The 24549-nt window shown below is 38.7% G+C and overlaps 1 protein-coding gene across 1 annotated transcript in view; it reads left to right on the top strand.

Moving 5' to 3' along the window:
* The window catches only part of rgs6 (regulator of G protein signaling 6), a 104617-nt gene extending 84341 nt beyond the window's left edge, over positions 1–20276 (top strand). The window contains exons 7-18 of the mRNA XM_042503388.1: positions 1091–1155; positions 1392–1468; positions 2694–2775; positions 4384–4458; positions 4886–4987; positions 5479–5540; positions 10144–10257; positions 12170–12295; positions 14885–15071; positions 17531–17620; positions 18742–18795; positions 19898–20276. Of these exons, the coding sequence (XP_042359322.1) occupies positions 1091–1155; positions 1392–1468; positions 2694–2775; positions 4384–4458; positions 4886–4987; positions 5479–5540; positions 10144–10257; positions 12170–12295; positions 14885–15071; positions 17531–17620; positions 18742–18795; positions 19898–19948 (1085 nt within the window). The 3' untranslated portion in view covers positions 19949–20276. The remainder of the gene's footprint in view (positions 1–1090; positions 1156–1391; positions 1469–2693; positions 2776–4383; positions 4459–4885; positions 4988–5478; positions 5541–10143; positions 10258–12169; positions 12296–14884; positions 15072–17530; positions 17621–18741; positions 18796–19897) is intronic.
* Positions 20277–24549: the final 4273 nt, after the last annotated feature.

Here is a 24549-nt window from a genome sequence, read left to right as displayed (position 1 = left end):
ATTGGTACTACTGGGTTGGTTTTTTAGTTTATTGAGGGTTTGCTATTTGTGTACATAATATGTCACTAAATATATCATACAGTATTGTAAAATGCTATTTGTCAAAAATTACAAAACCCAAAGTTAAACCTCACCTGTACTCGACGAAAAGAGAAACAGTAAAGTAACTAGTGAAAACTCATGCACGCCTGGAGCCTCTTTCTGTCCAATTGTGCAACAGTGTGTCCATTTTATATAAATATGATGTTATGAGACCTTTTTTTGTCTAAGTAAACATATACAGAGCATTAGGCAGAATAAATGATACAGCAAAGCTAAGAAAACAGTCCATTTGAAAGATACAAGATTGTATTACAATAATAAATGACAAAAAATAAGCAGAAACAGGCAATATAATAACTAAGTAACCTTAATGAATCAAAATCTACATACAGATAAAAGTAGAAAAGTGTATTCAGTCAGAGGATTTAAGCCAAAAAGTTGCAGTGTTTTGTGATAAGCTGTGTGATTTGACAAGAGCCTTTAATTCTCAGTGGAAGTGACCCAGAGATCCTCATTTTATGTTATTTTCTGAACTTACCAAACTGTCCTAGCTGTTCTATTATTAACCTTTACCCACATAGTCATTATATCCACATAACTGATGATTATTTATCAAAAAACTTATTGTATAATTATTCTGTGAAGGCATCAACAGTCCTCCCAACAGTACCATCAGAATTTTGAAAATAGTGTGATATTACATTTTCTCCATATTGCCCAGCCCTACACTTCAGCACTACTTGTACCCTCGGCTGTAAAGTGACGGTAAACAGGGTAAGTCAAACACCACTCCACTGCCTGCCCCTCATCCTGTCAGAGTCAGCCATGGCTGCAGTTTAGGGCTCAGTGCCTCTGCACACTCCACCTCATAATCCTAAAGCAACAGATAGGTGGACAGGAGTCCTCCAAAACTGATTAAATTCTTATATCATGTGAGGTGAGGAGAGGAGAGGTGAGGCAGGTACATACAGGATGAGAGATGTATGCCTGAAGGGGAATGTGTATACTGATAAATCCCAGTCTTCGATCTTCTCTGTCCCTCTCACAGCTATTTACCTGTGCAAGCGGACCATGCAGAACAAGACCAGGCTGGAGCTGGCCGATTACGAGGCGGTGAGTGCTGGACTGTTCCTCTATACACAGATCAATACTTAGCATTGATCTGTATGTCAAGCCTGGGGCAGAAAAACACAACCTCTTAAAGGTCAGATTTGTGTTTGTCTGCTATAATATGAAATCTAAGTTGCATCTCAGAAACTTTAAAGCCGTGGGATGTTTCCAAATGTATTTAGTTACTTTTAATATTATTTTATCCTTAGAGATTTTTGTGTCTTTCTTCTTTCCACCAGGAGAACCTAGCCAGGCTGCAGAGAGCTTTTGCCAGGAAGTGGGAGTTTATCTACATGCAGGCTGAAGCCCAGGTCAAGTAAGTGCACTTTGTTACCACAGCAACTCATGAAACCACAGTGCACACAGTGATGTCATTCACACCTAAGGTGAAAGGTAAACAATACAATATAACCTCGAAGTGTGATATCTCATTTCACGAGCTTTGAGTGTTTCTGACAGACTCCATTAACCCTCATGAAATGGGGGTTCTCACAACATTACCTGTCAAGTGTTATCAGGGCACCGTGGGTCTACTGCTTTATGTTTCTGACGCAGACGACATGATCCATGCATTTTTAAAACAGCAGTGATAGACGGTGTACTTTTGGAACATAAAGGAATTGGGAAATGGTGACAGAAGAGGGAAAAAGAATAAAAGATTAATGCCTGGCTTCAACTCTGTGATTAATTTATTGATATACACTGACCGTTAACTCATTAAAGTTAGAACAGCATGGCCCCAAGATCTTTACAGATACAAAACATTAGGGCCCCTGGTCTTCACTCTCTTGTGTGCACCTGCAACCCACATTCTAACTACTACACACACACTACATTTCTGCAAAATACTTGACAGCAGTGGCATGTTCAGATTTTTTTTTTTTTGCTGAGGTGGCCCAATTGGGGCACTAACTTATCCAGGGATGGTGTGAAGAACGAGTGATGCTGCGGGCACATGCGTCGACATAGCTTTAATTTACCATTTTTGTCTCCACTACCCATACCCTCTTTAATTGCTAACATTTCAGTCTTACATTGCTGTTTTTAGTTTAGTTTAAAAGATAAATAAACCTACCAATCACAGCACAACAGAGCAAATTTAATAGTTTAATCTGGAAATGCTTTTCTGTATTTGAAACACGTGACACTTATATTTTCAACCAAAGACAGTGTAGTGGACTCTTGATTATTTGATCAACACAAAACAGTCAGAACTGTGCAAAGAAGAAATATTGTCCTAGTTGTAGTTTTGTCCAGAGAGCAAACCACACTGTCGGAGTGCGATGGCATTGACAAGAGTGCAGCAATACACATCGGTGGTCGTAGACAGTGCACACATACAGAGGAAACAGGTGCAGGGACCACACCAAACCTTTGAGCACATGAGCGTCAATGTTATTAAAAACTGATGGACATATAGACTTTATAATCTCCACTCTATCCTCTTTCCCCTTCTTATCCTTCCATCCTCATTCAATTGCTATCTCTAATGCGGATGCCAGGAGAGCTGCATTTCTCACACTGACTGATCTCATCTGCAGGATCGACAGGAAAAAAGATAAAACTGAGAGGAAGATCCTTGACAGCCAGGAGAGAGCCTTCTGGGACGTCCATAGACCTGTGGTAAGCCTCTGTCTGTGAATTTGAGAGTGTAGCCACCTTCCTCATCTTCCATCCACATGCTGTCTCTTTTCTATCTTTCAAAAGCTCTGCTTTTGGGTTTACATAATGCCCCACTCTACTCAAAAAAGGTGTTTTTCTCCAGTTTATGGCCCTTAAAATGTCTGACCTTGCCAGGGTGTAGTGCTGCCGGAGAGCAACGATGCTTTGCCACTTTTTCTCTCCAAGTGAGGGAAAAAAAATTTCAGTCTGGATAATCTAGCTGAAATTCAAACAATTCTTCAAAAATGCTTAAAGATCCAATCGTCACCAAAGCATGTCATGCGAGAAAGCCAATTTACTGACTATACTGTAATATACTGCCTTGCATCTGTTTGTCACTAGAGCGTCAGCTTCCTCTACTGAAGGGGTTGATGTCTAAGCACTTCCCTTTTCAGCTGACATTCAGATGTATGCATGGCATGGTAAGATAATCTCCACAAATGAACACAATTTTTAGGATTTTTGAGGCCTAAATGTAAATGCTAGAAATAAAAAGCTAACTTTAAGGTTAAATTAACTACACTACGGTTACATGACTTAACATCACCAACGTAAGGTCGCCACCACAATGAGGCTGTAAGGCCGTGTTTGGCTAGGCGTGTCATCGCTCTATAGTCTCATTTAGATACTAGTTAACAAGTGCCATTTTTAAGACATATAAAAGCCTCAAATATTGTAAGCAGGGTATGTACTTACATATTTTTATGTCACATAACAAAACATTAAAGTTTCTTTAGCTTGTGTAAACCACAGACCTTATTGCTGAAATGCTAAATAATTTCCAGGTTTTAGGACTCATAACTGGGGCATTATATCGCTGGCTAGTACAGGGAACACATATCGAAGGGGTGAAAGATTTTGACACAAAACCGGCAAATAAACCAAAACCTCCAGCGCAGAGTGTACTTGTCAGAGAGGAGAGTTAGCGTTTTCATAGTGAAAGATTTGACAGCAAACATGGTAGAGTGTGCAGTTTGTGGATGTAGGTTTGACCCTGGAGTTTAGTTCACTATCTACACGCGGGAAAAAAACAGCATGACAGATAATATCATATTTCAAAACCACTAATGAGCGTAAGCCACTGTCAGTTAGCCTACATGCTACCAAACTAACGAACAACAAAATTTTAAAAAGCTAACTACACCTTCCAGTCTGACATGTCTGCTGGTCATCATTTTTTAGCACAACAGACTCCTCATCTGAGTCTGACTGAGGCTCAATCATGTATGGCTGAATCTTTTGTGTTTACGCTAACGCTAACGCTAGCCATCTTGATGCGCAAATCACCAGTCAGCCCGGCCCTTGCAGCTCAGGACAAGAGGAAAGTAAAACCTACAGCAAGCAGCATTGGCAGAGGCCAAATCAAGAATTTCTTGTTAAGAGAGAAAGAGTTGATCCACCTACAGATCCTTTTCAGAGTGTTTCATTTTTCAACATTATGTTAAACGATTAACATAATTAGAGTAAGTACATGCATACTAAGTAAGTGCATGTCTGGAAGAGGGTGTGAAAATCACCATTATTGACTGCAATAAGGATTCTGTTTTTGTTTTTCTGTGTTTTCTTCAGCCTGGCTGTGTCAACACAACAGAGATGGACATCAGGAAATGTAGACGCATGAAGAACCCCCACAGAGTTAAGAAGGTATAAGTCCCACTTACAACTGTGTGACACTATCCATTTTAGCATGACATTTGAAAAATCCTTGAAGGTTAAAGTCCTCCAAGGATTTGAAAACAAAGAAAAGAGCCTTAAAAAAATACTGGTTTCTGTTTACAATACATTAACACGAGAAATATTATTGTAAGTTCACTGAATAAATATGGCTTTAATTTCACTTAAAATAAGTTAGCAACAACCTTTATCAACTCTGTTCTTTTAGACTTACATTTATGCAAGGAGTCATTGTTGAATTACTGAAATTCATCCCCTTCAATGTTACAACACACTGTTGCCTCCTTGTCAGCTGTTTTCATGCCTTTTCTGCACTGCCTGAAAATAATAAGTAGACTTTGTTATCTCTCCATTATCTCTCCCACTCCTCCTCTCTCGTCTTGTTCAAACGGCCCAGTCAGTGTACGGTTTGGCGGAGGAGGGAACACAGTCTCAGAGTCCCATACACACTCCTTCACACCACTGCAGGAAAGGCACCAAGGAAGATGTGGAGAAAGAGGTAAAAATCTGCCCTTGAAGAATTTGCCAAAATGAACAACTCACTCAACAAACCCTCAGTATTTGTTTTGTGCTGTCATGTTTACTCCACCGGCATTTGATTTTAATTCCCACAGAAACAGAGAAGATTGACAGCCTCTGTGTTATAGGGTCAAATTTTGCAGGAATTCTGCTTTATTGCTTTTGAGAACAACGGGGGATTGATTTTCACTGCAAAACAAGAAAACAACCAAAAACAACAGGATACAACTGGCTTATGGGAAATTAGGTCTTAATTATGAGAAACAGCAGCACTTACTTCTGAGGCTGCTGACAAACTCAAACATGGTCTTGTTTGTTTATTATAATAAAGCCAAGTAGTCATTTGGTGCAATTAGATAATCATACACTGATATTTTGGAATATTTGCGGAACTTACTCAACCATTTTGTTTGCTGTTCTTGTACAAAACCTGCATAAACAAACACTGACTGCTGTCACCTTCTCTTTCAGATCTTATTCCTGAACACACAGCTAGATCGTCACCGTATGAAGATGTCTAAAGTTGCTGAAAGGTACCACACAAAAATACTGCACATCGTGAGGAGCGTGTCTAATCTTTATCTTTTCAGTGTACCGTGTTAGCTGAGAGGGAGACACCAGCTTTTCTCATAAAGAGGACGCCTGTTTGCTTTCATATCTGCTGTGCTCTCTCTGACCACCTATAATCAGACAAACCTGTGCTCTGCTAACTTCACTTTTATTTTATCTGAACCAGAGCAGGGGCAGGTGGAGGTCATTTGTTTTGAAGCCCCATGTGAACCCGTGGTGGTTTTAGTTTTGCATTTAGAAGTAGAGTGATAATATGAAAAGAGCTTAAGTTCCACAGCATTTGTGCTGCTGTTGTTTGTGTTAAGGGATCAACTGGGTTACAGGCTTAGTAGGTTGTGGTTTCTCTATGGATTTATCTGCTTCCCTGTTGGTTTGGCAGTTTGGAATAGGGGTCCAAGAGAAAGGCACAGGACATGGAAAAAAGAAAAATAAGGGCTGCCTTTGTAATGGTGGTACCAAACAGATGGTGGCCTCAAATGTATGACAACCCACTCAAGCTGCAACAAAATGACTTTACCTCAAACAAAGTATGGTAAACAGGAATTCTGTTTTAATGTATATGCATGGAGAAAGAACACTGTAACTCTTGACATGGAGGTACAAAGATGAACTGGCACAAAGAGGAGGAAACATCATCATCATCATCATCATCATCATCATCATCAACACACAGGATACATCCCAACACTTATATTTGTTATTTCCTCGCTACTCTATCCTGGCCTGAACCAGAAGTCTTTCTGGTGCCCCATCTTGAATGCCATCCCAAAACTCTTATTTTTGCTCTGATTCTTAAGGAGGGAGTGAGAAGGGGTCTCTGAGGAGTGATCAGCAAGGATACAGCCTTCTGGGAAGTTTTTAATCTGACAACGTTTTCACGTTGACCCCATCATGACAAGAGCTTTATGAAAACAGTGATAGGTGACATGAAACTGCTTTATCAAATGGTTTTACTAGTTTATCACTGGGTTCATCTGTTTTGAAGAGAAGGAGATCTCTGTGGACAATTCGGCTCAGAGTAAACAAACCTAAATATCTGGATCTTAAAATTATAAAAAAAAAAAAGTTAACACACATTAACAGGTGCTGTGCTAGCAGCCCAGTCTCAGACATTCAGTATAGCATCCACGAAACTCTGATTTGTAATATGATACTGCTTTATTCCATGTTTTTGTCAATTCAAATCACCTGGATTATTTGTTTTAGAGAGAAAAAATACCTTTGTGGATAATCTGGCTCCTGGTAAAACCTCCTGAATGTCTGAATCAGAAAATAGGTGAGCATGTGCAAGACTAGCAGCCCATCTGTGAATAGGCAAACAGTTTCAGAGAAACACTGATTTGTAGCATGAAACTGATTCACTAGTGATTTTGCCAGTTTTAATCACTTTTTTTTGAGAGGTATAGACATCTGTGAATAATTCAGCTCTGTGTAAAAAGAAACCTGAACAATGAGCTCTGAACCAATTCTAATCAGCAGTTTCAAGTTTCAAGCTTGGTTGAAATCTGCAGTCCCTATCGCTTTACACCACTAAATCCCCCTAAACTGTGCACACTGTTCCTTTAAAGTGTTTGAATTCATTAGAAACACTTTTTACTGTTCTGGCAGATTTCTCATGTGTTGAAATAACACTTCAAGTAAAGCAAACAACGCATTAAGACAGTGAGAAGTGTTTGCAGTGGGTAGGGTTGGGATCAGGCATTCAGGCAGAAATGGTTAAAGTCAGAACAAAGTGAGGAGGATTATTTGAAAAGATGCTGCAGGCTGGAGGTAGGGGTTGAAGTTGCCATAACAATGCCTCAAAGCAAACGTAAGCTTCAAAGCTTCACAAATATTAGATTATTGCAGGTTTATTGCATTGCACTGTACAGGTCTTCTTTTTATGTTGTTCACCTTCTCTGTAGTGCAAGAGAGACACAAAGTTGTATGTATATGTTTTACTACGTAACCCCCCCCGTGTAGCAGACATGCTCCTGTGTTTTCTTGCCTGACAGTCCCATCCTCTGCTCAGTCAGTTGGGACTGTCATTACCTCTCAGCAGAGCAGAAAAGTGTGATTACTGCTGGCTGCTGCTCTGTGCTGCCTCCCTGACCCTTTAACCTCCTTCCTCTTCATACAGAGCTGGGTTTAATTGGTGCTCCTCAGAGCGGATAGTTTTGGACTTTTGCCCAAACCCTGCAAGAATCTACATGTCAGACAACATCAGTCAAGTTGGGCAATGACATTCAAAACAACTAGTATCCTGCATTTCCTTTCTTATCACTACTCACCTCGAATACATTTTAAAATATGATCACTTTTTGTCTCAGTATGCATAAGATACGATGCATAATACATGGTATATGACTAAAGTGTTGACTAAACCATCTATAGGTGGAAAATATTTTTCTAGCAAGTGAATGTACAGCAGCTTGCCGATGCTTTTGTTTACTTGTAATGTAGTTCCTGCATTGGTCTCTTCAGTCTCAACAGTGTGCACCATAAAACTTTAAACATAAATATGGAACAAACACAAGTCCAAGCACAAGTGCAGAATCATACAAACATCTTATGATTGCAAAAATTCCGTTTTAATGCAAGGTCAGTTAAATAAATTATTATTTTTAATATTCTACAACTGTTTTAGCACAGCTCTTGGGACAATGAACAGTCTGATAGATGCACACTGGAAAGAGGCCTCTTTCTGCTCTGTACAATCACAGGCACGCTTACAGGATTATACTTCACTTCTAGTCAGATACTTTTCTTTGGGTCACAGGTTTCATGCTGAGGATGCAAAATTTAAAAAAAGTGCAAAGCTTTGAGGATAGCAAGCAAAGTCTGTCTTGCTTGTCTGTATTGCAGCTACACTTCTGCACAATTCAGTTGCACAAAAACACAACTAAACCTAAGAGTACAAGTTGTAATGGATTCAGCTCTGGTTGCTGCTGTCTGTGGTCCTGGTTCTCTTCTTTCCTTGAGCTGTTGGTGCTGCACTCTGTGCTCTGGATTTCATCTGAAAGGATTTAACAAGCATTTCTCTCCTGATCTCATGGTTACATGCATGCTCTGGTGCATATTTTCTATAATTTAATGCTAAATGAAGTATTGGTTTTATTTTAGTTTCTTTGTTGACTGATTTGGTACTTTCTATTTGCAAAAAGGATAGACTTGGGTGTTGTTTGGTAGCTTGCATGCTCTAGATGCCTTATTGGGCCTCAGGGTGTATCTTTAGGCCCAACTGCATCAATAGTTACACTAAAGCCCTGCTCAAGGTATTTTACTAATAATGAATCCAGCTCAACTTTACTTATGTAGCACCTTCGATACAAACACACAGCCAGAAGTGCTTCGATAAGTAGTCTGACCAACATATTTACATATTCTTTAGTGCAATAACATGTACTATTATTTGTATTATTCTTTTTTTATTGTTGTTATTGTCATTATTTTTTAGTATTGTTATAATTATTTTTTAATTTATTATTTTAAGTCTTAATAATATTTTTAAAAAATATATAGAGACTTTCATAACATAAAATGCATACTAAATAAACTGTAAGGTTATATTGAGTTAGGGTTGAAATTATGAGCAGTAAAACATTTTCAGAAGTTGTTGCGATGCAAAGATGTGAAGCCTAGGGACAAAGGGAAGTAACAAAGTGCTGTGATGGTAAAATTGTCAGGATAGCCATTTATTATTTAATGAATGAATGATTGAATTAATGAAAAAAGCAACCAAGCAAGCAACAGGCAGGTAACACACTGAAACAAAGGGAGAGGGCAGCAAATCATGAAACAATTAAAACATAGTGTTCCTGACCAAACCCAACCCCAAGCTTGCTACACTTACAAAAGGTACGAAAATAAAAGAACCTACCTACCTATGTACAAACCTGATCAAACACAGTCGAAGCAGCCACCCATAAGCCTCGTGTCTGAGACATATAATTGCCTATATTGTGGTGCTAGGGTGAAATGTGTGTTTAACAAAAATCAAAACCAAAATCTATTTGCTGGAGCTCAGTGGACTTTTATTGTCACCGCGAAACCCATTTGGAGCACTCAACGAGCGGGAGGAAGGAGGGACAACTGGCGGCACCCGATTGGCTGACAGGAAGATGTGTAGAGGCAGGACCAGACGCAGACAGAGGGTAACCCCCGGAATACGAAAGGGGAATCCCTGATGATGTCGCAAATCCCTAATGAGGTCATCATCCCCAGCCACACCGTCAGAATAAACGAGCCTCAGAGACACAAACCACCAAAGGCAACGCCGGTGCCTGTAACCAGAGTCCTGCTGTTGTTTATGCACTTTCTCAGTTCTTGTTTATTTCACAGTATCAAAGAGAGGTAGGAGTTTCACATCTGGGCTTCTGATCAGAACAGATGTTCTTGCTTAACAGTTTGTTTTCTCATAATTCACTCAATTAACTTCTGAAAGCTTTCAAGTCACAGTTATATCAGATAAATGGAGGATATAATGATTTCAATGAACAAATGGTCAACATTTTTATTTGTGATCAGATATTCAACCAACCTCCTCTGTCCTCTGTCCCCTGTGTTATGTGTATGTTTGTGTGTCAGTCTGATAAGCTACACTGAGCAGTACATGGACTATGACCCATTTGTGACGGCACAAGAACCATCCAACCCATGGACCAGCGATGACCCCTCCCTCTGGGATCTGGAGGCCAGCAGGTACACAACCAGGAACCATAGCAGTTTCACTGTCACAGCCAATGAACAAGAGTTATTAACTGGCAAAAGGTCAAATATTAACTGTAGAATTCAAAGCAGTCAATTTCTTGTGTCTGTGACATCCTGTCAGAACCTGTTGCCTTAAATACACACAATAAAAGGTTGTGATTTCAATAGCTTGCTCATTTAAGAATATATTGAGATCAAACCAGTTCTCGTGTCTGTGACATCCTGTCACAACTTACACAGCTGTTACTTTGTGGAGATGAGTGGTCAGAAAATCCTCTAACATCATTATCAGTGACCTGCTGCCTTAAATATGCACATTTCAAGGTTGTGATTTCAATAGCCTGCTCATTTATGAATATATTGACATCAAAGGACCTCTCAAGTGTCTGTGACCTCTTGTCATAACTCTTGTGACTGATACTCTGCAAAAATAAGCCCTCAGAAAATCCCTTATCTTCACTATCAATGACTTTTCTCCTTATGTACACACAATTTAAGGTTGTTATTTCAATAGCCTAATTATGAATCAATATATTGACATCGAACCAGTTCCAGTGTTTCTAGGACATCCTGTCACAATTTTCACAGCTGTTAGTTTTTAAAAAAGCCCTTAATCAATCTCTATGCATCATTATCAGTGACCTATTACCTTAAGTGCACATATTTCATGGTTGAATACATCAAACTAATTCTCATGTGTCTGTGACATCCTCTCACAACATTCACAGCTGTTAGTTTGTATTCAAGAAGAAGGAAGCTAACCTGCCTTTAGTAGCCTGTTCCTTATTTCTGCTTGATGTTAGCACCTGGAGGCCTCATTAGCGAAAAAAATTAATCTCCAACTGAGTGTCAGTGGTTGAGTTGAATCATTGGTAATATAGGTGGCAGGCTTTTGACAAGAAAGACGAACACGTGGAGACTCTCCCTCTGCTCCTTTGATTTTAACCCTTTAAAACTGTCCATCCTGATTCCATCAATGTTATAAGACTACAATGCTTCAGTTGAGTAGGCTGCTCTTTTGAATTATATCAGGTGTAAGATGAAATGCACAGACTTGAGCATGCTGAGAAGCATCTTTTTTTTTTGTAGGGTTTCAATTAAATGCTTTTTTTTAAGTCATGTCAGTTCAGTTTTAAGATTATTGTTGACAAATCTTACCAAATCAGACTCTTAAGAACTATTTTGAACTGAGGCACAATACAACAGATCACTGCTGTAGAGTCAGGAGTGATCTGGCAGCAGTGGTGAGCGTTATTTACAGGCAATTACACTGAGTGATTTCTCATTTTCTGTAGTGAAGGAAACTGGAAGGTCATTCAGCTGACTCCATCAATCCAAATCAAAAAATCCAGCTCTGTTTATGTCTTATAGACACATATTGGACAATGTCAATTTATTGATCCTAACTGAAATGTTGCCAGGGAAATGAAGGTAATGAACTGAAGTATTATCTCATAGAGAGAGCAATCGCAACCCTCAAGAAGTTGCACTATGCTTCACGCTCTTGGCCTGTTCTGAATTATGCAGGAATTAATTAGAGCAGGCATATAATCATTGTGCCTAATGTCATTTAATAATTTAGCTGAATGGATTAATTGCAGAATAGGAGAAAATGAATTCCCAGCAGAGATTAAATTGATTGACGATGATGACAGATGGCATAATGCGCAGCTTTCCCGACACTAATCTCACATCAACATCAGGCCTTTTAAATGCCTGATCGCATTTTAGGTTTTAATGTCTTATTATCCCTCCCTCTGTATTCATGTCAGCCCTCCTTACACTGAGTAGTCTTCACCATTTCCCTGTAATTTAATCTCTTCTAATCACTTTTTAATCTTGATTTCCCTGCTGAAGCTTCAGGTGGATGTTTTATATACTGCCTTTCTCCCATCTCTCCCAGTAAGGAGCCCAGTCAACAGAGAGTGAAGAAGTGGGGTTTCTCTCTGGAGGAGGCCCTGAAGGACCCAGCAGGACAGGAGCTCTTCCTCAAGTTCCTGGAGTCAGAGTTCAGCTCAGAGAACCTGCGGTAAACATGAGATGCCGCAAAAATAATCTCCAACCTTTTTTATGTTGTTTTTATGTTTGTTCGTTTTTTGCCAGTTTGTGAAAACTTTTACATTAATTTTGCCGTTCGAAACATGCTGTGCTTCAGTGAGGGAGAAATAGCATGTGGTGCACAGTGGTGGTCTATTTTACATTTTGAGTTTTTTTGTGAAGAAAGGGGAAGAAAGTTTTTCTTTTATGGGAAAGTTTCTTGTGCTTTAGAAAAATTCAATTCACCAACATATGATTCGGTGTAAGTCTGAAGCTGTTCAGCAGCAGCTTTTATGCATTTTCATTCGTGACATTTGTCAGGAGAGTGTAACAGTTATTCAAAAGCTTTCACTGCTCTGAAAATAGCCAGATAACTCAGATTTCTCTTTGGCATGCATTTTGTTTCAACCTACCATTTCAACCCACTTGCACACGGTAAACACAGAAAGAAACAAATTACAAGCTAAAGATTTTCCTGTTCCCAGAACAGGAGATCTGTAACACACAAAGTAAAGTGCCACTGACAGAAATCTAAACACACATTTTGTTACACATTGTATCTTTGCACATAGAAGAATAATTATTTTCTGTGTTTAGTTTAGCAAGATAAATTCGTAAGTTGTTTCTTCTAAATCATTTACATGGTTGAAAAATGTGGAAAACAGTGGAATTGAAGTGTGTAAAGATCAGATATAATGAAACTTCATTGATCCCTTAAAAAAACATGGTAGAAAAGAGCAATAAAGAGCTGTGTGCATCCACAATTGAACCCAAAATAATGCCAACAACAATTCTTTTTTGTTTTCACTCACAGAAATACATGACATGGACAAGAAACACTTAACGACCCATTGAATGGTGATGGGGATGAAATATGTTAGAATAACTTGCTGGCAACAAGGAAAAAATGCCAATGCAAAGTCAATTAGGGCTGTATATCTTCATTGACACATGAATTAAAAATGAAGAGCAAGAAGGTCTGCATAGGGAGGGTGGGACAGGTGATGGACGGGTCAAACAAACATGGACCTTCAACTAGGCAGCTGTTTGTGTGCTGTATTAAACCACAAGTCAACCTGTGACTGTACGTACTTTATATAACAACGCAAAGTACTTACATAGGCCATTTACATAAATACGCAAAGTACCCAAGTGTACAACACTTACATCCCATATGCATTGTCAATGCAAATTGGTCCAATTCAAAGGAAAGTGAAGGACATTTTTAAGCAGGCTTTAATGGAATGTCTAGAGTAGGGACCTCGCACAAATTTACTCAATCTTGTCCTTTTCTTTTAAATTTCACTTTTTCATGTAGTTACATAAATGCTGAATTTGCACATGTTGGTCTTGCCAGAACTGGCATCTTGATTTGCAGATTTTCTCTCTAGTATCATACGGCCTAGCTGTTTCTTGTGTCATATTTCAGAGTCAAAACCAAACCTGGTGTGAAATTTAAATTTCTGCAAATTTTCGGATTTTGTTACGATGATGTCATGTTTGGACCTTTTGTCATCCATCAGTTTATCCTTTCACTGTCCAGCTGCTTGTTTCACCGTTGAAACTCAATCCTTGCTCCTCCATATGAGAGAAAAACCCCAAACAACACATATACACTCACACACTCTCATACACACCCAGGCCCTCAGTTCCCAAACATAACATTCAGATAGCAAACAGTCGCAACAGTGTGGCGAAATGACCAGTCTCTATAAGTGTGTGTGTGTGTGGTTGTGTGTGTGTCTGTGCCTGTGCGTGCGCACTAATGTGAGAGTGTGTCGTCTTCTTGTAATTTAATGAAGTTGTTGGTTTCTTAGAGTTGTTGCTCATTAAATCTCAGTACAGTTATTAAATTCATCCTTCAATTCGCCGTGCAAATTTATAGACTTGCATCATGTTCAGGCCTTATGCAGCAGAGCAGCAATAAGAGAGAGTGTGTTTTTGATGTGAGAGAGAGAGTGAGTGAGCATCCCTAACAGCCACAGAGAGAGAGAGAAGGCGAGGTTTGGAAATACACAGTCTGGGAATGAACTGTGAGAGATAGCAGGGAGGTTGGTGATACCTGTGAGCTGCAGAGGGAGATAACACACACACACATATACACATGAGAGAGAGAGAGAGAGAGCACACGCCCTTATCACCACACACCTCTCGGCTATCCTCACCTCTCTCCCTCCCTCTCTCTTGTTCCTCTTTTACGGAAATTTAATTGCTTTTGCTTTTATAAGGGAGTTTTTGGAAACAGCACTACTGAGGGACAGAGTGTCAGTGAGGGAAACGATAGAGAATGGGAGAGAAGCAGACTGTTTCTTTACAGTATATCATTTAATCTCTGAAGCAGTCCACAGATCAATATAGATACAAACTAATATCTGAGGAATTCAGCCTGTAGCTCTCTGCTGCCTCTTCAGTTTAACACAGTTTATGTCCTGCTTTTTGGTTTGTATTAAATATACACTAAATGACAAAGATAACAAATAATAAACAGTGCAGGGAGGGGCAGAAAACCCAGGGTGCTTATTTGAATCTTCTGTGTTAAACTGGATATTTACTAATCTGACTGATTTGATTTGTTTTGCAGGTTCTGGTTGGCTGTGCAGGACCTGAAGAGGATGCCCCAGCAGGAAGTGGCACAGAGGGCAGAGGACATTTGGGCAGAGTTCCTGGCGGAGGGAGCACCCAGCTCCATCAACCTAGACTCCCACAGCTACGAACGCACGAGCCAGAACCTAAAAGACCCTGGACGATACAGCTATGAGGATGCACAGGTGAGAAAATAAGAAGCTCCAGGAATACAGGAGGAAAGGGAGAAAGAATAATGATACATGAATAATGAGTGTAGTGCTCTTGAGTTTGGTAAATTTATCCTATCCCTTTTTAAAAGCTTAATAAACTCAAAACTAGATTTTGAGACAAGTCATCAAACCAGTCAAACATTCTCATTTCACAGGCTTCCACTGCAGTGCAATAACAATAATATTGAAGTATTTCTCATTTTGCTGTGTAACCCACTGTAAACCCCAAAGGGACACCAGTTTTAACATTTTAATGAAACACTTCACAGTAAAATGAAGGAAAAAGTGACTAAAATCCCTTTAAAACCTCATTAACTCGCTCACCGTCACACAAAAATAATTTGTACAACTGCCATTTGTAACTTACATTTAAGAGAGAGAGAGTAAGAAAATAGCCACCTGTCAGCTTAAAGGTTCAAGATAGACAGAGTGCTTCATTAATCCTGGAGTGAGATTTGGGTACAGCAGCAAAAAAGGCAAAGATAATAAGCAAAAAAAAAAAAAGGACTAGTGGGATATCTATGTGTAAGATGGACATGCTGCACCTTACATATACCATGTGCACTGTTAGAATTATAATTTTATTTTTACAAAGGCTTTTTAAATTGACAGTATCTTGGCTGATATATTGGCAATAATCTATTCAATAATCTAAAAGCCCCTGGAGTATGTTTCACCGGTACAAAAATTGGGAGTAACATGTACCGTCCCAGGGTTTACAAAGAAGCCAGAAACCCACAGGACTTCAGCTATTTTTAATTTAATTTTCATTTTTAGGGCATTTTTGCCCATTTCTAGGCATTGTACTTTAACTTAGTCTTTCTAAAGATTTCAACAGGTCAACTTCAAATTTGGTAAATTGCATTCACAGATGTTAGTAATGTTAAATTGTAAAACTTTTGAGTTTTTACCAAATGAAGTGGACATGGCGAGATGTCAAATTTGCATGTTTTGCCGTGAAACAGGAAGTGATTTTTAACTCTGAGGTGGATTTTTTAAATCTGTCTCAAATATGACACATTTAACATGAGTCCCAGCCTGAACACATTTACACACCAATATTGAGTCCTCAAATATGGGTAAGAAAACCTCAGAACCTTAATGCTTTTTTGTGAAAGTTGTGAGTTTTCGCCCAATGGCGTTCCCATTGCAGCGTGACAAATTTCGATGTTTCAACATGACTCCGGAAGCTTTTGTAACTTGACACCACATGATCAAATCTCTACAAAATTTTACACATTTCATGACTTCAGGCTAGAAGACATCTACAGTGCAATTTTGAATCATTGTCATAGTGACACCTACTGGTAACAGGAAATTTAATGTTTTAGACTTTGATGTTCTCCTTGTAGCAGGTTGACCAGAGCCACCTTATACTTGCACAGAAAAGTCATAAAACCTTAGTGATTCTCAGAAATGAAGTTTCTGGTGCAAAGTGAAAACATCAATGCATTTCATAATTTTGAAGGTACACCTTTATTTTGAAATTCCCATGGTATGTCTGTGTCACCACTTCCATCCAAGAACATCTTCTTCCTAAACATTCAAACATTGTTAATGACTTAGCACAAGGCTGACAATTGTTAGTAACCAAAAAAAACACAATGAGAACATGTACTTATGTCGCCTCGCACTGATCGCAGTCAAATTTGTATTGCTGCAGGCACTGTGATAACTGCAAATATTGTATCATTGTCTGAAGAATCAACAAAATATCGTATTGTGATGAAATTTACACCTTTAGTATCAGTGTAAGCAAATAAGCCTGTTTACCAAAATGCGGAACTATCTTCAGATCTGCTTGTTATTTTCTGTGGAACAGGATTTCCCACCTTCATACATATACAGTCGTCCCCTGAAGGCATATTTTCTCATTGAAGGCAATGTAAAAGGGACTATATAGTAATAAAAAAGCTCTGTTCCTTCACCTTCTCTCACACTGCGGAGAACTACTCAATGTACAGTTCAGAATGGGTATATCACCCTTTTAATTTATATCTCTTCAGGTGATCATTGTCAGTGTGCCTCTTCAGAAATTCTATCCCACTCTGTTGTCTGCCTCATTTGTCTTTCTTACACGCTTCACCAATATCAGCTAATGGGTTTATATTGTTGAGCGATTTCTGGAGAATACGCCTCGCTGGGAGATAGATAAGGTTGGTGGAGAGAAGTGCTGGAGGTTGGGTGGTGTCTGTCGGATGTGTTCTCCTGTTACAGGCTTAAAAGGAAGTAGCTTAAAAATATAAGAATTTCTCCCGTCAGCGAGTTGGCAATTTGCTACAACCATCGTTCTCCCTCAGTGACTGTCTCGTTTAGTTCACTCAGTTTTCTACATAATTAGCATAGAAGCATTTAAATGCAAGTTCTGGCAAACATTAGGACCCATGTGTCTTCTCTCTCTCTCTCTTTCTGTTTGTACTTTCTCCATTCAGGACCACATCTACAAGCTGATGAAAAGTGACAGCTATACACGCTTCCTGCGCTCCAATGTGTACCAAGACCTGCTGATGGCAAGGAAGAAAGTATGTTTGTGTCTGTGTTTGTCATCATTGCACAAGTCAGTTCCTGTGTGAACATCTTGTATAAACTAACTGTATGATTGACCAGTGATGGAAGAGGTTTTTTTTTAATGTAATACTATTCTGTGAGTTTTTATATCACATTTGTTATGGCACAGTACACTGTCACAATTCTGACATTTTTCTGACATACTATACTGTGACATTTTTACTACCTAATATTTTTCACATTTAATGAGAGTCATTTTTCTGTTCTAAAGTATAATATTGACATTTTCTGAATTTTTATGACTATGACTATACTACAACCTTTTATGAAATTTGTATGACATACTCTACCATTACTTTTTATGACCTACTAGTCTATGGCTGTTTTTCCACATTTTTTATCACATACTATACTGTGATGTTTTTAAGTCATATTTATAATATTCTTTTCTTGAACTTTCTCTGACATTTTTATGACTTTCTTTTTTTAAAGATTTTTTTTGGCATTTGCCTTTATTTGAAATAGGACAGCCATAGTTTGAAAAGGGGAGGGAGAGGAGATGACATGCAGCAAAGGGCCGAGGCCAGAATTGAACCCGCAGCTGTTGCGTCGAGGACATAGTCTTTTTGTATGACATACCTAAGATTTTTATGAAATTTTAAGTCAAACTATACTATGGCATTTATTAACATTTTTATTTCAGACTGTAATATGACTTTTTTCAAAAAAAATGTTTTACATTTTTGCAAATAGCATTATCATTGAATTAAGTGTCCTCACCAAGGTTGCTTTGTAAAGGGACATCAATTTGATGTCTTAAATGTTTAATTTCACCCAATTTTGGACTAAAATAACTATCACATACCATGTCCTCAGTGGTGTCTAACTGTTCAGAGTTGAAGGCGCTGAGAGAATTCTGCGCTATATAGCAATGCCCTAAATGCTGCACAGGATTCAACATTTTTGCTCGGATTTTATTAAAGTAATTTACAAAGGCAATCTGTAATTTTTGTGAACTGACCCCTTAATTTGAATAAATTTGTTGAAGAGTGTGAGATGCATGCACATACATTAGCTTTGAACATGAAAATGTTGAACTCTTTCCCCCCTTTTTACTTTTCCTTTGACGTTCTAGCCTGAAACAGAGCAGGGGCGACGCACCTCCCTGGAGAAGTTCACTCGCAGTGTGGTGAGTGTCCCACTGCTCCTGCTTTTAACTCTTAAACTGCATTCATTAAAATACAAAGAGCTTTGGCACACACACCAAAAATTTCTTGGACTTGGAATCAGTTATTACAGCTGCTATTTTTTTCTCAATGTTATAATCACTAGCGAGATCAGCTTGTGCTCTAATGTAACTTTTAGTGCTAAGTAATTCAAACATCACTGATACTTTGACTTTAACTTTTAACTTTAACTCTTTGAGGGGGAGGTGTTCTTTTACATGATATTAGTCTCAAGGAATGGTCTGTTAATTAGTTGACTTGGTTTATCTCTGGTTTTATTTACTTACATTTTTCAAGGCAAATTGGTTTGATTTTACTGTGTGCTTCTAAGCCACCAGCTGAACCCTTTGGTGTAACAGACCTGCAATCATAGCAAACCAAACTATGCATTTTTCCATAGACACACTATTAGCATAAAGGATTAGAGTCTATGTATTATGGGACTTTAAAAGACTGTTCACCCCAAAATATTGGCTGTGGAGATGCCTGCCTCCTCTTGATAATAATCAAACTAGATAGCACTCAGCTTGTGGTGCTCAAAGCGCCAAATATTTAATTGAAATTGAAAAACTCAACAGGAATGTCTCTTTCCAGATATTATGACCCAATTACTTGAAATAATCAACAGACCTAGAAGCTTCATGTAGGAACTATTTTCTTTCCACTGAACTACACCTGCCAACTGTATCATAGTGGAGAAGAAAGCACAAGATGCGAGCTTCCTTCTTTGCAGTGATACATTTGGTGGGTTTAGCTCGGAAGGAATAAAATATTTCCTACATCATATTGTTCAAACCGAAGTCCATGGATTCTCTTGACCAGTTCATGATTTCTGGACCTTTCTGTGAGTTAAAAAAACAAACATTTTTTGCGCATTAAACACTACAAGATGATTGCCATTTAGTTCAATTATATTTTTGAGAAGGCAGACATCTCTATGGATGATTCCTCCAACACTCGACAAGTCACACCAAAAACAACGTATAGTGATAAATAGCACTACAGGTAAAAGGTATAATATATGCTGTCACCCTCACCATCCTTGATCTCTTTTCTTCCTGCCAGGGAAAGTCACTGACAGGCAAACGACTGACTGGCCTCATGCAGTCGTCCTGACAAGGCCTGGATGAAGAGTAGGAAGAACCATGCCCAGAAGAGCTGCTTACCCCCGGGCAGCCGGAGGATAAGGACTCTGGGGTGTTTGGGTGTGGCTGTAGTAGGCCGGTAAGGGCGCCAAACAAGGCCAGACCGCCGGACTGGACCGCCACCACATTTGAAACTCACCTCAGAACAGTTCAAGAGGACTGACAGCATGCAATAAGTCACCAGACCTGACACCAGGACAGTGCTGTCACAGTGTAGATGATAAACAACGCAACTCTTCTTAGGAGGTTTCCACTCAAAATCCTGCACTGCGCCAGGCTTTGTTGTTTCTCTCTCGTTTTTCTCTACTATCTACACTCATGTTAATATGGTAGCCGAAGACGCTATCGCTTTTCTTTCAGTGATATACATGGATATACATGGAATGCTTGAATGCAAACGAGACTTAGATTAATGCCGTAGCTAGCTGTTTTATCTCACGTCATTCACTAAGATGATATAAGGGAAAGAGGGATGAGGAGGAAACATCTGCACTCTTGAGCTGAACTTTTGCTCGATCTTCACACTGATGGCGGTCAGACTTCTTGCTTTAATGGTGGCACAGGTGGAGTAGTACACAGACTTTTTAGTAAATGAGCTTTTTGATCAATCTGCAGATGTGGGATTACACAAGATTTAAGACCTCTGTGTGTACGGTGGTGGTTTAGGTGGTTACACTGTGCTTTTACATTCAAACTAATGCCTGTTTTTATGCTCATTACAGACTTGTGTAATTTCACCTGTAAACATCTTGACCTGCTCTGGTACGGTAGGTCCCGGAGAGCAGGTAAACTAAAAGAAATTGAAAAGAAAAGAAAAGAAAAGAAAAGAAATTCTGTTCTATATCAATTTCTCTGATTATCTCACATGATCCCAAAAAAATATCATGGATTATCACTGCCACTATATGTTTTTAACAAGCATTTCTCCAAAGCCTTGTAACACCTGCACCGAACAGACAGGGGTGCAATCTTGTTGTCATAAAAAGGTAAGGAGAAGTGTACGACTTTATATGTCAGGCTTTATTTTATCTTCTGAACATTCCACTTCAGGCGGCCACAACAAGGTTTCAGTGGGCTGACCTCTAACCATTCTTCACCTTATGTAAAGAGGACCATGATAATAAAAAAAGGAATGCACAATACAGCTGCAGATTTGGCCTGTTATTTCATACGTGTCTGTTTAATTCATCCAGGAGCTGCAACGAAATTCACCTTTACATCACATGAATTGGGTAATGTTTCCAGACAATGCTTGAGATAAAAAAGTCAAACAACAGTTGCATGTGTTGTGCAGTTCCATCTAACAGGTACGTCTTTGCTCTTTGTAGTCACACACCACCCTCTTGTGCATCAAGGTTGGAAATGTATCTTCATCCTACATCGACCAAACCAAAGCAAGAGTCAACTAATTAAGCTTTGGTGAGCTTCAGGAGTTCAATGTCATTTAAATCAAGACAGGCTTAATTGAAAGAGATGTTTAGAGAGCAATAAAATCAATTCATTGTCAAAGTGCACAATTGAAGAGTTACGGAAAATGAGGAATCTTTGGTGATTAGATCCCATTGTGATATCAATATTGTTTACAGGTTAAGATGTCATAATCTGCTAAGATACTGGTGCTGATGAAGGGGTGAAGAGAATTGGCTGAAGATCTTAGTAGAGGAGATATGGAGCAGGAGTTCACAGAGGAGACACCTGGGAAGACGAAGGTGAGGTGAAACATCATGATAATTTGGATTTACACGCTACATTATGGTGTTTTTGGCAGTTTTGGGCCGTTTTTGTGACATTCTATGCTATGAGGTGTCTCGGCATGCTATGTAATGTGGTCTTGGGCTGTTTTCAGCGGTTTTTGGGACATTTCATATTTTGACAATTTTTCCATGCCTTTTCCATCACTTTTTCAACATGCATTGTTGTGTTTTTGGGTGTTTGCACCACTCTATGCTATGACGTGTTTCTGCACGCTATTTTATGCTGTTTTGACATGTTTACAGATATTTTTGTGATGTCATATTTTGACATTTTTCCATACTATAGCCTTGCCTTTTCTGTCATTTTTTCATAAAGCATTATTGTGGTGTTTTTGGCTATTTTTGCAGCATTCTATACTATGGCGTGTCTCGACATGCTATTTTATGCTGTTTTGGCATGTTTATAGATATTTTTGGGACATGTCATATCTTGACTTTAGCCTTTTCAGTCATGTTTTCATCATGCATTATTATGGTGTTTTTGGCTGTTTTTGCACCATTCCATGCTATGGCGTCGCTATGCACACTATTTTGTGCTATTTGGTGGTGTTTTCAGCTGTTTTTGGGACATATCATATTTTGACATTTTTTCCATACTATAGCCTTGCCTTTTTCATTCATTTTTTCAACATGCATTATTATGGTGTTGCTGGCTGCTTTTGCACCACTTTCTGCTATGGCGCGTCTCTGTATGATATTTTATGCTGTTTTGAGGTGTTTTCAGTTGTTTTTGGGACATGTCATATTTTGACATTTTTCCATACTATAGCCTTGCCTTTTTCGAAACATTTTTTCAACATGCATTATTATGGTGTTTTTTGCTGTTTTTGCATCAATTTCTGCTATGGCGCGTCTCTGCACACTATTTTTTGCTGTTTTGAGGTGTTTTCAGCTGTTTTTGGGACATGTCATATTTTGACATTTTTCCATACCTTGCCTTTTTCTGTCATTTTTTCAACATGCATTATTATGGTGTTGCTGGCTGCTTTTGCACCACTTTCTGCTATGGTGCGTCTCTGTATGATATTTTATGCTGTTTTGAGGTGTTTTCAGCTGTTTTTGGGAAATGTCATATTTTGACATTTTTCCATACTATAGCCTTGCCTTTTTTTGGTCATTTTTTCAACATGCATTATTATGGTGTTTTTGGCCACTTTTTGGCACCACTTTCTGCTATGGTGTGTCTCTGCACGCTATTTTATGCTGTTTTGAGGTGTTTTCAGCTGCTTTTGGGACATGTCATATTTTGACATTTTTCCATACTATAGCCTTGCCTTATTTGGTCATTTTTTCAACATGCATTATTATGGTGTTTTTGGCTGTTTTTGCACCAATTTCTGCTATGGCGCGTCTCTGCACGCTATTTCGTGCTATTTTGAAGTGTTTTCAGCTGCTTTTGGGAGTTGTCATATTTTGACATCTTTTCCATACTATAGCCTTGCCTTTTTCATTCATTTTTTCAACATGCATTATTATGGTGTTTTTAGCCACTTTTGGACCAATTTCTGCTATGGCGCGTCTCTGCACACTATTTTATGTTGTTTTGAGGTGTTTTCAGCTGTTTTTGGGACATGTCATATTTTGACATCTTTTCCATACTATAGCCTTGCCTTTTTCGGTCATAATTTCAACATGTACTATTACGGGTTTTTTGGCCACTTTTGCAAATATTACTGCTATGGTGCGTCTCTTCTCGCTATTTTATGCTGTTTTGGTGTTTTCAGCTGCTTTTGGGAGTTGTCATATTTTGACATTTTTCCATACTATAGCCTTGCCTTTTTGGTTATTTTTCAACATGCATTATTATGGTGTTTTTGGCTGTTTTTGCACCAATTTCTGCTATGGCGCGTCTCTGCACGCTATTTTATGCTGTTTTGAGGTGTTTTCAGCTGCTTTTGGGAGTTGTCATATTTTGACATTTTTTCCATACTATAGCCTTGCCTTTTTTGGAACATTTTTTCAACATGCATTATTATGGTGTTTTTGGCTGTGTTTGCACCAATTTCTGCTATGGCGCGTCTCTGCACGCTATTTTATCCTGTTTTGAGGTGTTTTCAGCTGCTTTTGGAGTTGTCATATTTTGACATTTTTCCATACTATAGCCTTGCCTTTTTTTGGTCAATTTTTTCAACATGCATTTTTATGGTGTTTTTGGCTGTTTTTGCACCAATTTCTGCTATGGCGCGTCTCTGCACGCTATTTTATTGTTTTTGAGGTGTTTTCAGCTGTTTTGGGAGTTGTCATATTTTGACATTTTTCCATACTATAGCCTTGCCTTTTTTCGGTAATTTTTTCAACATGCATTATTATCGTGTTTTATGCTACTTTTGGACCAATTTCTGCTATGGCGCGTCTCTACACTGTTTTATGCTGTTTTGAGGTGTTTTCAGCTGCTTTTGGGAGTTGTCATATTTTGACATTTTTTCATACTATAGCCTTGCCTTATTTGGTCATTTTTTCAACATGTATTATTACGGTGTTTTTGGCTGTTTTTGCACAAATTCCTGCTATGGCGCATCTCTGCACGCTATTTTATTCTGTTTTGAGGTGTTTTCAGCTGCTTTTGGGAAATGTCATATTTTGACATTTTTCCATACTATAGCCTTGCCTTTTTCGTTCATTTTTTCAACATGCATTATTCTGGTGTTTTTGGCTGTTTTTGCACCAATTTCTGCTATGGCGCGTCTCTGCACGCTATTTTATGCTGTTTTGAGGTGTTTTCAGCTGTTTTTGGGACATGTCATATTTTGACATTTTTCCATACTATAGCCTTGCCTTTTCGGTCATTTTTTCAACATGCATTATTATGGTGTTTTTG

Source organism: Plectropomus leopardus, chromosome 16, assembly GCF_008729295.1.
Source record: "Plectropomus leopardus isolate mb chromosome 16, YSFRI_Pleo_2.0, whole genome shotgun sequence".
Taxonomy (NCBI): domain Eukaryota; kingdom Metazoa; phylum Chordata; class Actinopteri; order Perciformes; family Serranidae; genus Plectropomus; species Plectropomus leopardus.
The sequence above is the reverse complement of the archived record's forward strand: the minus strand, read 5'-3'. Positions and strand labels throughout refer to the sequence as shown.